Source organism: Mustela nivalis (assembly GCF_964662115.1).
Source record: "Mustela nivalis genome assembly, chromosome: 4".
Lineage (NCBI taxonomy): Eukaryota > Metazoa > Chordata > Mammalia > Carnivora > Mustelidae > Mustela > Mustela nivalis.
Window position 1 is genome coordinate 22,235,918 of NC_139023.1, and position 13,416 is coordinate 22,249,333.

The 13,416-nt window shown below is 40.2% G+C and overlaps 1 protein-coding gene across 2 annotated transcripts in view; it reads right to left on the bottom strand.

The window, feature by feature from the left end:
- The window catches only part of POLR2B (RNA polymerase II subunit B), a 46,654-nt gene that overhangs the window by 2,323 nt on the left and 30,915 nt on the right, over positions 1-13,416 (bottom strand). For both annotated transcript variants that reach the window (XM_082728601.1, XM_082728602.1), the window contains exons 19-25: positions 7,221-7,317; positions 5,659-5,753; positions 3,835-4,085; positions 3,665-3,754; positions 3,127-3,234; positions 1,732-1,845; positions 1,198-1,358 (exon numbers count right to left, since the gene is read on the bottom strand). In XM_082728601.1, coding sequence (XP_082584727.1) covers positions 1,198-1,358; positions 1,732-1,845; positions 3,127-3,234; positions 3,665-3,754; positions 3,835-4,085; positions 5,659-5,753; positions 7,221-7,317 — 916 coding nt within the window. The remainder of the gene's footprint in view (positions 1-1,197; positions 1,359-1,731; positions 1,846-3,126; positions 3,235-3,664; positions 3,755-3,834; positions 4,086-5,658; positions 5,754-7,220; positions 7,318-13,416) is intronic.

Consider the following 13,416-nt stretch of genomic DNA (forward strand, 5'->3'; position numbering starts at 1 on the left):
ATATACTTAAATATAAAAAATACTGCAATGAAATGAATGCAGAAGCAGATACAAGAATCCTGTCATCATCTAGTAAACCAGCTCACTAAAGAGATTTGCAGGGGCACCTGGATGGTTCAGTTGGTTAAGAGTCTGCCTTTGGCCCATGTCATGACCTCAGGGTCCGGGGATCCAGCCCCAGTCAGGCACCCTGCTCAGTGGGCAGTCTGCCTTTTAAGGGCATAGGATATGATCAGCACTGACTTATGCACAACTGATGAATTACTGAACTCTACATCCGAAATTAATGATGTACTGTGTATTGGATAACTGAATTTAAATTAAAAAAATTTTTTAGAGATTTGCAAAAAGGTAAACAAATGTCACTCATCACTAAATATGGTAAATGTATTTTCCATTAAAAATGTTATTTATGTTAATGTGTAATGGGTTTGTTTTTTAAGATTTGTTTGAGGGAGAGAGGGAGAACACGCACACAAAATGGGCAGCGCAGAGGGAGAGAGAATCCTCCAGCAGACTCTGAGCACAAAGCCTAATGCAGGGCTCGATCCCAGGACCCTCAGATCATGACCTGAACTAAAAACCAAGAGTCAGATGCTCAACCAACTAAGCCACGCAGGTGCCCCCTTATTTTTTAATAAATTAATATTTAAGTCTTAATTTCAATTAGTTACTATTTTAAGTCTTTAGCATGATTAACATCAATGGATACAATTCTAACAAAAGCTCTGAGGGGTCCTGGAACCAAGAAATTTGAGAACCACTCTTTCATAAATAAATGCTGAAATATATTTATAAAAGAAACTGATGTCTACATTTTGCTTAAAAATAATCAGGAGTTGGGGTGCCTGGGTGGTTCAGCGGGCTGTGCCTTTGGCTCGGGTCATGATCCTGGAGTCCCAGGATTGAGTCCCGCATCAGGCTCCCTGCTCAGCAGGGGGTCTGCTTCTCCCACTGACCGACCTCTCCTCTCATTCTCTCTCTTTCATAAATAAAATCTTAAAAAAAAAAAAATCAGGAGCTGGTAGGTGTGGGGAGATAAATGTAGTAAGACTGGCCACTGATAATCACTGATGGGGAGGGACAGGCCCACAGGGGCTTTCATTACACCATTATCTCTATTTTTGAATGTGTTTAACATTTTTCACTTAAAAAGGCTAATTAATAATAACAATGATGGTGATGCAGCTCTCTTACCGAGATCTACCCTCCATGGGCTGTCTATTAAGGATCTGAATAGGTCCCCTGGCACGAGAATGAATCTTATCATCCACCATATGCTTCAAACGCTGGTAATATGTGGGACCAATAAAAATCTGTGATGTGATTTTTCGACCAGTGAACCCATTGTACAGGACCTGAAACAGATTTTGAAGTATAGACTTAAAAATATTAAACATACACACGTAGATTATATGATTTCATTTGTATGAAAACAAAGCAGACAGAATATAAAATCAAGAGACTGTTTACCTTGGGGTTGGGGTGGGAGTAGTAAATGGAAGGAGACATGAGGGGGCATCTAGGCCCACAAGTGTTCTGGTAATTTTTGAGATCTGGGCGCCAGTCACACAGGTGTGTTCACTTTGTGTGAAATAGATTCATCAAGCCATATATATATGATTTGTGCACATATTTAAAGCATGCATAGTTCAATATGAGAATTGATTTTTTTTACATGGAAACTACATACATACAGAAACAGAGCTACTAATGTAAGAGCAAACATACCTCATTTCCTCTAAGATGGTAGCCATAATCAGATAACAGATTAGAAATCTTCTGCACATTAACAGCATCATTAAATGGAGTGGCATCACCAATTTCGCCCTTGTTGGCTGATACCTTTTTTAAAAAAAGTAGTCTTTAAAAGGTGAATCCTTCTGTCGCCCCTTATAATCTTAATCAATAAAAATATATTCAGTTTTAAAAAGCCCTTCTAGGGGCGCCTGGGTGGCTCAGTTGGTTAAGCAATTGCCTTCGGCTCAGGTCACGGTCCCGGAGTCTCGGGATCGAATCCCGTATCGGGCTCCCAGCTCCATGGGGAGTCTGCTTCTCCCTCTGACCTTCTCGCCTCTCATGCTCTCTCTCACTGTCTCTCTCTCAAATAAATAAATACAAATATTAAAAAAAAAAAAAAAGCCCTTCTATATAGGGAAAATTTTGAACTTCAAAATCTGTTACAGAAAGATGTAATATTTAAATTTCATTTTATTAGTATCTTAAATATTTCTAACAAACTAATCTGAAAAAATTAAAACTCAATTATAAACCTTCAAAAAGGAAGCTATCCGTGAGAACAGATACAAAAAGAGTGAAACTCCCTACTATTTCCCATGGCTCAAAGAAAATAACATTTTAATGCCATAAAACCAAGTCACCCATGTGTTAAGCTATAACCATTCTCTATGTTCATTCTCTATGAACAAGATACTTAAAAACAGCAAACCCCCACTGAACGATACATGAATATAGCTAATAATATAGCTATACAAATATTAAGTTCACAGTGAACTAACCACCAATGAATTAACTCCTCATCTACAGAAAAGAACCAGGCAAAAGGATAACCATATATGTATGCAGAGACTGGATGTAGTAAATTTTACAAAATTTCTGACTTAGCCAAAACTTCACAGATTTTTGCTGCGGGGGAAAAAAAACCCCACAATTAAAACCAACTTAAAAGCAGGAAAATAAGTACTAGCTTTTTTCCAACAAAGAACTCAAATATGAGAAGTCACCATCATCATTTTGGAAGAAACACCTGTTTGGAACATTTCATTTTTATTTTATATATATATATACACACACACACACACACACACACATACATGTGTATATATATATATATGTATATATATATATTTATTTGGGGGGAACATATATATATATAAATTTTTTTTTTTAAGATTTTATTTATTTATTCAACAGGCAGAGATCACAAGTAGGCAGAGAGGCAGGAAGAGAGAGAGGTGGAAGCAGGCTCGGTGCTGAGCAGGGAGCCCGATGTGGGGCTCAATCCCAGGACCCCAAGATCATGACCTGAGCCGAAGGCAGTGGCTTTAACCCACTGAGCCACCCAGGCGCCCAGGGGAACATATATTTTTAAAGGAAATCTCTTACCTTCCCTTGAAGACATTCAATCAAGTGACCAATAGTCATTCGAGAGGGAATGGCATGGGGATTTATGATGATATCAGGGGTGATTCCCTCACAGGTGAAAGGCATATCCTAGAAGGAAATTTTTATTTATTCATTAAAGATTTTATTTATTTGACAGATCACAAGTAGACAGGCAGGCAGAGAGAGAGGGAAGCAGGCTCCCCACTGAGCAGAGAGAGCCCGATGTGGGGCTTGACCCCAGGACCCTGTGATCATGACCTGAGCCAAAGGCAGAGGCTTAACCCACTGAGCCACCCAGGCGCCCCAAAGGAAATTTTTAAAAGGAGACAACTCTCAACTACAAAACTGGAACTGATTCCCCCCACCCTGAAGTTTTCTATGTCCTCAGTTCTGTTCAACATGCTCCATTCATATTCTTACTCAACACTAAAAAGTCAAGCCTCTATCACCTTTGCAGTTTTAAGTTAAAGCAGATTTTGATTCATTAAAATGTTAAGCAGAATTTGGGGTTCGGGTCAGGGAATTACAAGATACCTACCTCTTGTCTGTACTGAATACCGCAAGTACCCTTTTGACCATGTCGACTAGCAAATTTGTCTCCAATCTGTGGAATTCTAACAGAGCGGACCTGAATTCATATAAAAATAGGTTAACTTAAGCCAAACTGGTTAATTTTTATAAAGAGCAATATGAAAAAGCTATACTCACCCTTATCTTACAAAATTTATATCCTTCCTGGTTGAGAGTTACCATAACTTGATCCACAATGCCTGTCTCACTGGTTCTCAGGAACGTGCTACAGTCTCTCTTGGTGTAGCGTCTATTAGTGCCTTCCAATTCATCTTCATTTTCAGGCAAGGTGACCGTTTTGCCTATAATAACATCATCTCCTGATACACGGACTCCAGGAGCTATCAAACCATCATCATCCAGCTTGTCATAAATGGCATGCCTCATACCTAGGAGGAAACAGACATGGAATTTTCCGAAATGGTACTACTATATAAAGTATTTAAAATGTCACATAATCCAGGCCATCTGGATGGTTCAGTCGGTTAAGCACTGGCCTTCAGCCGGGGTCAAATCGAGCCCTACATCAGGCTCCCTGCTCAGTGGGGAGTCTGCCTCTCCTGTGCCCTCCACCTCCCACACCCACTTGTGCGTACACATACTCTCAAATAAAAGTCACATAATCCCTCCAAAAGATTAAAACCAAATACATATCAGTTCCAAGTCAGAGAGAAATTCATAGGAATCTTTAACACCATGAAACATGTGTAGTAATAATACAATGCTCTCAATTCTAAATACTACAAACTATTCTGAATTCTTAAAGAAAAAAAAAAAAAACACTGGACTGAGCACTGGAAAATTAGATTATTTATATGCTGGCTGATTTTGGATACAGGTGTTGCCATCTTCTGATCTCTTACGTGAGAAAGAATATGCCCTCGGAGGGCCTGGGTGGCACTAGTTAAGCATCTGATTCTTGGTTTCACCTCAGTTGTGATCTCAAGGTCATGAGATGAAGGCCTGAGTCCTGCTCTGTGGAGAGTCTGCTTGGGTTTCTTTCTCCCTCTTCTATCCCTCCCTCCTGTGCTCACTCCCTCTCAGTGAAATAAATAAATAAATCTTTTTTTTTTCCCCTAAAGATTTTATTCATTTTTTTGACAGACAGAGACCACAAGTAGGCAGAGAGGCAGGCAGAGAGAGAGAGAGAGAGGAGGAAGCAGGCTCCCCGCTGAGCAGGGAGCCCGATACAGGGCTGGATCCCAGGACCCGAGATCATGACCCGAGCCGAAGGCAGAGGCCTTAATCCACTGAGCCACCCAGGAGCCCCTAAATAAATAAATCTTAAAAAGAAAAACAATATGCCCTCTACACATATTCTTACAGAAATTTTGAATTTCATCGTATGTAAACTTAACTGCACTGGACATCAATTCACTACTACACAGAACCACTCACAGAAAATGAAATAATAGAAAGATGACTTAAAAACAAAACACATTTTACTTCACACAATACCATCAGAAGTCCAAACTGTAGCAGATAGAGTTTCCCTGGCACGTCCCATCCATCCCACTGCATACAGTTTTTAAGTGTCTGTGAAAATCGTAACTAGATAGTTAAGTTTGAGTTTTCTAGAAGAAACAAAAGTGCCAGGTATGACCTCGGTTTACCTGTTAAGTGTATTTGAATATTGTGGCTAGACAAATATGGTCACACGACAATGTGGAGAGGGAGGGAGTTCCCATGCAAACACATAAACTGAGGCAGAGTTCAGAGTACACGTAAAAAGGTCTGCAGTGTAACCCATGAAATCACATGACTTCTGTGATCGCCTCTTCAATGCAGGATCTACCAGGGTGGACCTTAACAAGCCAACTCCTATCTGCGAAGACATTATCTTACTTATGAACTCTGCATAAAATGAAACACACTCCCATGTGACGGGGCAGGGAGAGGTATTAAATTAGGAAAACCATGCTATGTTGACTTTAAATTCCATAATTTAAATGTATCACTTACCCTGGCATGTTTCACGAGTTGGCTTCTCAAAAACTTCTTCTTGATCAAATCCTTTTTTAGATTCCTGTTCTTTGTATGATCGATAGAAGACAGACCTAAAAACACATGGGTGTAAAGGTAACTTATATTTTACTTTTATGAAAGAGCTTAGAACATACTGACAATTTTCATTTTATTGATATTTGGGAGACAATTTAAACCATGAATCTAGGACAAGAGTTTACTGTATTAAGAGTCAAAGTTAAGTCTTAAATGCTGTTACATGGGCCACACATACAAGCATTTGACCTGTAATCTTAACACTGCTAGATTATATGAGAACAGCAAAGACCTGAGGTCACTAACTGCAACCTCCTACCTAAAATAAGAACCCCTTCCATAATACTGCTCAGAGATGGTCACTCAGAATCTGCTCCAATATTTCTCATGAGAAGTTTATGGTAGTAAGCTATCATGCCCACCTTCTGGTCCTAGTGCTATCCTAACACTATACAAAAAAAACTCATTGGGGCGCCTGGGTGGCTCAGTGGGTTAAAGCCTCTGCCTTTGGCTCGGGTCATGATCTCAGGGTCCTGGGATCGAGTCCCGTGTCGGGCTCCCTGCTCGGCGGGGGACCTGCTTCCTCTCTCTCTCTCTGCCTGCCTGCTCGTGATCTGTCTCTGTCAAATAAATACATTTAAAAAAAAAAATCTTCTAAATTTTCTTTTTTTTTTTAATTTCCAGTTTTTAACCAATCTTCACATGCTATGTATTTGAGATTGTCAATAAAACTGATTATAATAAAAAAAGTTTGGGAAAAAAAACCCACTGTAATTTTTTTTTAAACCCACTGTAATTTTAATAGTTATTTATGGGTCCTAAGATTAATAGGTTTATTTTTAGACATTTCCATATTATCTAAATGCAAACATGTATTTGCTTAGCAAAAAAGAGTGGGGGTGAGGACCTCAAAATAGTAGCATCTGAAAATCCTTGTGAAGACACAAGACCTGTGTCTTCAGTCATTCATGACCATTAACCAGGCCTCCTGTTTTCTGGAGTAAGGCATTGATTTCACCACACTAAACTCCATACGGATACCTACAGAACAGTATGTGCCTGTCAGATTTCCAGAAAGTGTCATGAATGGAGGCAAAAGAATAAATATCTTGGGCGCCTGGGTGGCTCAGTGGGTTAAGCCGCTGCCTTCGGCTCAGGTCATGATCTCGCGTCCTGGGATCAAGTCCCACATCGGGCTCTCTGCTCAGCAGGGAGCCTGCTTCCTCCTCTCTCTCTCTCTGCCTGCCTCTCTGCCTATTTATGATTTCTCTCTGTCAAATAAATAAATAAAATCTTAAAAAAAAAAAAGAATAAATATCTTAACAGAAAAATTTCTCTGTTGTCAGATCAAACGTTCCTCCAGCCTGACCTTCAAAACCACCAAAAAAGTTTGGATACATACATGTCAAATCTATTTTTAAAGAACTTTTTTTTCTTTTTCTTTTTTTTTTTAAGAAAAAAAAGGTTTTATTATTACTGTTTGCACTGTATCTGTGTTTCAACAACTACTGTAAACAGCTGACCTGAAAAAGCCTCTGTCTACAGCTGAACGATTCATGATAACAGAGTCTTCTTGGTTATATCCCGTGTACGATGCAATGGCCACAATGGAGTTGATACCTGTAGTGCACATAGAGCATATATTAAAGCCTCATCTGGGAAAAAATAAAATTGTTCCTTTCTTTTATTTATTTTTGAAAAGTTAAAGATTCCTTAAGTTTGTTATACCTGGTACCATTTCCACCATTTACGGAGCAATGTACCTGATATAATGAAAAGAAAAAGAAAAAGGCAAAGCTACAAGACATAAGACCCCAGGAATGTACATCTAGGGGCATCTGGGTGGCTTAATCAGTAGAGCAAGCGACTTGATTTCAGGGTCATGAGTCCAAGCCACATGTTGGGTGTAGAGATTACTTAAAATATTAAAAAAAAAAAAAAAAAAAAGAGGAACGTACATCTAATTGACACTACCTTACTTTAAGCAATAGCTGCACGTTTTGCAAACTGTGGCTGTGACGGTCCTGAACAAGACACGTTTCCTATCTAAGCTGCAGTAATTTTTCTGACCATGGATTATCATTCCTTCTGCGACAGATTTTTACATTCCTTTAATGCATTCAGGATGACTCGCAAAGTAACCTGCAGTTTTTCTGACAACTCGCTCTCTCTCTGCTAAGCACTGTAGCCCTGTTCTTCTGAGTTATTTCAGAACCTTGTGCTACCATATGCACCACTTCCACCACCACTAGAACCACTACCGAGGGGCTACCAGAGCTTCTTCCACCAAAATTGCCCCCCTTCATGGGTCCACAATTTGACTGCTGCTGTCCACTGTAAATTCCAAAATCATCATAGTTCCTACCACCACCATGGTTAACTCTTCCAAATTCCCCCCTTCAGGAGCACCTGGCTGACTCAGTCAGTTAAGCATCTGCCTTTGGCTCAGGTCATGATCTCAGGGTTCTGCGATCAAGTTCTGCATCCGGTTCCCTGCTCAGCGGAGTCTGCTTCTCCCTCTCCCCCTGCTTCACACTCTTTCTCTCTGATAAATAAAATCTTAAAAAAAAAATTTCCCCCTTCACCGTAACCACCATTTCCTCCACCACCACCACATCCACGTCCCTGGTGTCCATATCCTGGGCCCACCACAACCTCCTCTACTGCTATAACCAAGACGACCACCGTCATCACCACCACCCTCTATAACCATCTCTGCTGCCACACCACAGCCTCCTCTCCCACTGAAGTTTCCTCCATCACCTACGAAGTAGCCACACCCACCTCTACGACCTCTTTGTGATCCAGCACACTACATTTCTTGCTTACAAAATGCCTTTTCCACTTCACAATCCTGCATGTTAATAGTGTGGCATTTCTAAATAGCAATTATGTCAACTGTATCATGATCATCAAAAGTTACAAAAGTCCTCTCCTTTTCCACCTCTTCCTGTCTTCCATAACTTCCATGGTTTCAATCTTGCCACTCCTTTTTTTGTTGTTGTTTAAATATTTAAGTAATATCTCCACCCAACAGGGTACTCAAACTCACAACCCTGGGATCAAGAGTTCCATGTTCCTCCAACTAAGCCAAACAGGTGCCCCAAGAGTTTTGTTATTAACTTGAATTCATTTCTAACACCTTAAAAATAAATTTACAAAGCTTAGAATTCAAACTTTTCTTGAAAAATCAGATCTGGCATAATTGGGCTCACTTACACACATCACAACCATAGCTGAAGCTGAATAGAGCTAACCCCAGTGGAAAGGCAAACCTCTCTCTAATCTGCCTAATGCTACAGGAGTCTAAGGCTGCAAGCCCTAATTAAAAGATAACACTAAGTACTTTGTGCTAAATATAACCTTGACTGCTCTCTACAAAAGAAGAATCATACTAACAAGAGGGCATTTGTTCTTCTGAGGACCTTGATGGGTTTGTGTATTTAAAGTTGGAGCTAAAGTGCTCTGCTTGGAGTGTGAAATTCTACAAGGAAAGGGCAGTATTGGGGGAAGTGGACACAAGTGGATAAAACCCTCGTAGCAGGGAAGGCCTTCAGAGAATCAGAAAAGTCTAATAAATAGTTACTCTTCGGGTGTGCAATGAAAACTCCTCCTGAAATCTAAATGATTTCCTCCATGAAATCTTAGTAGCACCCACACTGGTCACCATCATTTCGTGTGGATTCTTTGAGAGAACTAGAAGAATTTTAAGTTTTACAAATGATCAAGCAGCATAATACAAGGAAAATACATAAAGGTGCAGGTTCCTGAAGGCAGGGGAGGCTCTGAAAGGTGGACATTTGCAGAAATCTTGGGGTCCTGCATGATGTGATATGCTCCCACTAAGGAAGCCAGGAGTAGGGCATATATCACATCTGTGATACGGGGAACTGGCAAGACTTTCCCAGCATGTCCTCACATTGTGGTGGAGCACCACCTATGCCCTGCACCTCTATCCAGGTGATGCAGCCTATAGGTGCTCAACTGTCTTGGCCTTGTGAGGCTTTCCTGTCTCTTGTGTGACAATTCCTGGATCACCCACATCTGTGTGCTCCATTAACTACAGCCCAGGAGGCAGTCCCTTCCTTCCCAGAACCTTTACCCAAGGTATCTGGGAAAGTCTGAGATCAGCCAAATTTATCTAAAAACAGGAACTTCTTAATTATGCTTCTTATAGTTTTTTCTTAAAAGTCCCAAATCAAGATGCAATGTAATGAAGAGGAAAAGGAAGAAGAAAGAGAGAGAGGAGAAAAGGTCAACATTTGGTCAAAAAGGAAAAACATAGGCCAGAGCCTTGAATTCTAGACTTCTATTTCTTAAGTTGTATAACTTTGGGCAATAACTTTTCGGCTCCTGTCTCCACAGCTGTAAATCAGAGATGATACCACCACCAATATTTATAATCAGTTAACATTTATGCCTCCCATACTAATTGCCAGGCACTAAGCCATGAGTTTTAAATAGATTTAGTCATTTAGTCATCACAAAAACTTTATGAGATAGGTACTATTATTATTCTCAATTTGCAGGTGAAAAAAATATCAAAATGCTTTTATGATGCTTAAAAGTAACATGTGTAAAGCACCTTGGATGGTGTTTCATGCAAACTCAATGCCCAATAAATACAAGTAACTTCAATAAAAGTATCTGTGAGCTGTGGAGCGCCTGGGTAGCTCAGTTGGTTGAGCAGCCAACTCCTGATTTCAGCTCAGGTCATGATCTCAGAGTCTTGGGATGGACCCTCAAATCTGGCTCCAAACTCAGCAGGGAGTCTGCTTCAGGATTCTCTCTCCCTGTCCCCCCAACTCACTCTCTAAAATAGATGAATAAATCTTTAAAAGAAAGAAAAGACAAAAGAAAGTATCTGTCAGCTAAAGGACTATAAAAATCTGAAATCTAGGACTACAGCCCACCTGTCAGCCAGGGTCACCCCTTCCTGCCACTTTGCTCTCACGCACGTCAAACCGCAGCTCAGCACTGAGGACGCGCTAAGCCCCTAGACACACTTTTTTTTTTTTTTTAAGATTTTATTTATTTATTTGACAGAGAGAAATCACAAGTAGATGGAGAGGCAGGCAGAGAGAGAGAGAGGGAAGCAGGCTCTCTGCTGAGCAGAGAGCCCGATGTGGGACTCGATCCCAGGACTCTGAGATCATGACCTGAGCCGAAGGCAGCGGCTTAACCCACTGAGCCACCCAGGCGCCCAGTCCCTAGACACACTTTAACATGAAATTCTGTCACAAGGATTTTTGCTCCCAGAAGATGTCAACCACGGTAATAGTACACTACAGAAACAGGAATGATACTCATCAAAAAAGTCATTCCTTAACATAACATGATTGGCTCCAACCCCTCAGTCAGGGCTCAGAATCTGGCCAATGAAGATGGCACGTAAGACAAGGCCAGGGGCAATAATTCAGCCAGGAGGTCGGGAGATTGGTTACATCAACAGAGTGAACCAAGAAGTACAAAAAAATGAGGTCAGTTGGAGCCAGATTTCTCCTTATCAGAAAATGGGAGTTCTAAAATAAACACTCCACTGTAGCGCAATGGATAGCGCTTTGGACTTCTAAACTAAACACTCCAGTGTTGGACTACAATGAGCGATATTAGTGTGAACTCACATTTCCTCTGACATACAGTCACAAAAATAGGCAAAATGGCAGGGGGGCAGTATGTGCATACATATTTTCCTCGGTTATCCGCTGAGAGAACCTAGAAATGATGATATCCTAATAGAAAGAAGCACACTTAGCACCCATACTATCCTTCGCTGAAAGGAGCAATGGCTGATTCCACGCTTAAGGAAAGCACAAAATACAAGTACGTAAAGAAAGATGATGGACCTATCAGGAGTCATCTTGAAGGTGTTCCCACTGGAAAATCTGGAGCAAGTTTAGCATCAAAATGGAATGAATGATGGAATTAGAAAATCGCCATTTGGCAAAAATCATCCTGCTAAACTAATGGCTGAAAGTTTGTCAAGGAACAGAATATTTACATCGTCTCAAAGTATCTCTTCACAGAAGATTTACTATGACTTAGTACAAAATACTAATAATTAACAAAAAATGGAGAAATCTATTTAGACACCATCTTAATCATATGATAAACGTTAAAAGTCACTACTAATGGCACATATAGACAGCATGTGCCTCCTGATAGGATGCAAAGAGAATACAGCATTATTTCTACACTAGTCCTGCCAAAAATTCATACCCTGAATATAATCATGGGGAAACAGAAACAAGGTCCAAAGTATAACTTGCCTGAATGCTTCAAAATGAGAGACAAGGAAAAAGAAAAGAACTGCTCCACCCTGAGGAGACTAAGAGACATACAACTAAATGCACTGCACAATCCTGGATTAGATACTAGACCCATGAAGGACATTATTGGGACAACTGGCAAATTGTGAACTAGGGACTGTTCACTAGATGGAGTTCAAAGCTAAGCTCCTGATTTTGACTGTGGTATTGCGGAGAATGGCCTTGTTTTTAGGAAAGATTCACTGAAGAATTAAAAAGTGATGTGGCTTCATGTCTACAACTTACTCTCTAATGGTTCAGGAAGAGGAAGGCGACGAATAAGGCAAATGTGGTAAAACGTGAACTGGGAAATCTGGAAAAGAGTATACAGAAGTTCTTTGTACTAGTCTCACAACTCTTCTATCAGTTTGAAATTACCTCAAAATACAGTTTTTAGGATAGATACTGTGATTAAGGCATGAAGCCATAACAGAACCAAAAGGCATGTGTAGTCCCTACCAGCCATGACTTCGCCACTTCATACCAGTATCAAAAGATTTTACCTCAAATCTAATCCTTTACCTTATTTCTTTTTTTCTGTAGCCATAAAGAAATCACTATCTAAATGTTGAAGAAAACCCAGCAGTGCAAGCATCCCCCAAAGATAGGAGCATATTGTAGGCAATCTAACAGACTCTGTTTTCCTAGACAAGAGTAACCCCTTGTGGAGGACTCTGAAAATAAATCATTCTAACATGAGAATATGCTATCAAAATGTTAGATCCCTTAGTATAGTTAATAATTTAAGGCCACTATTTACTAAGCAAGTTCTAAATAGATCACATTACCCACAGTTAAAGCCAAAATCCTATTAATAATAAGGTAAGAAAACAGTTATACCAAAGAACTATGCTGCTTCCTTTAACATTCAACGCTTCTCTACCCTTTAGACTTTTTTACCTGTTGTCCAGTCTCCTTAAGAATCTCCTCCTGAAAATTCCTGATTCTCCTCATCAGCTACATCTCTAATCTCTTCTCATTTCTTTTCCTGGTGGCTAAAGTTCTGTCTCTGGCGAATTTCCCTCAGCCATTCTCATGGTATCCTATACTTACCACTAATAAACTTCACGGCTCTAGATTTGACCTGCTTCCAAACCACATTTATAACTATTAGAAAATCTTTTCTGGGGGCACCTGGGTGGCTCAGTAGTTTAAGCATCTTCCTTTGGCTCAGGTCATGATCCCAGGATCCTGGGATCAAGTCCTGCATTAGGTTCCCTGCTCAGTGGGGAGTCTGCTTCTCTCTCTCTCCCTCTGCTCCTCTCCCAGCTCATTCTCTCTCTCTCTGACGATAAAATCTCTAAAAACAACAACAAAAAAAACCCCTAAAAACTAAACATACTTAAAAAAAAAAAAAGAAAAAGAAAATCTTTTCTGGGGCCCGGGGGTGAGTCAGTCGGTTGTGTCTGCT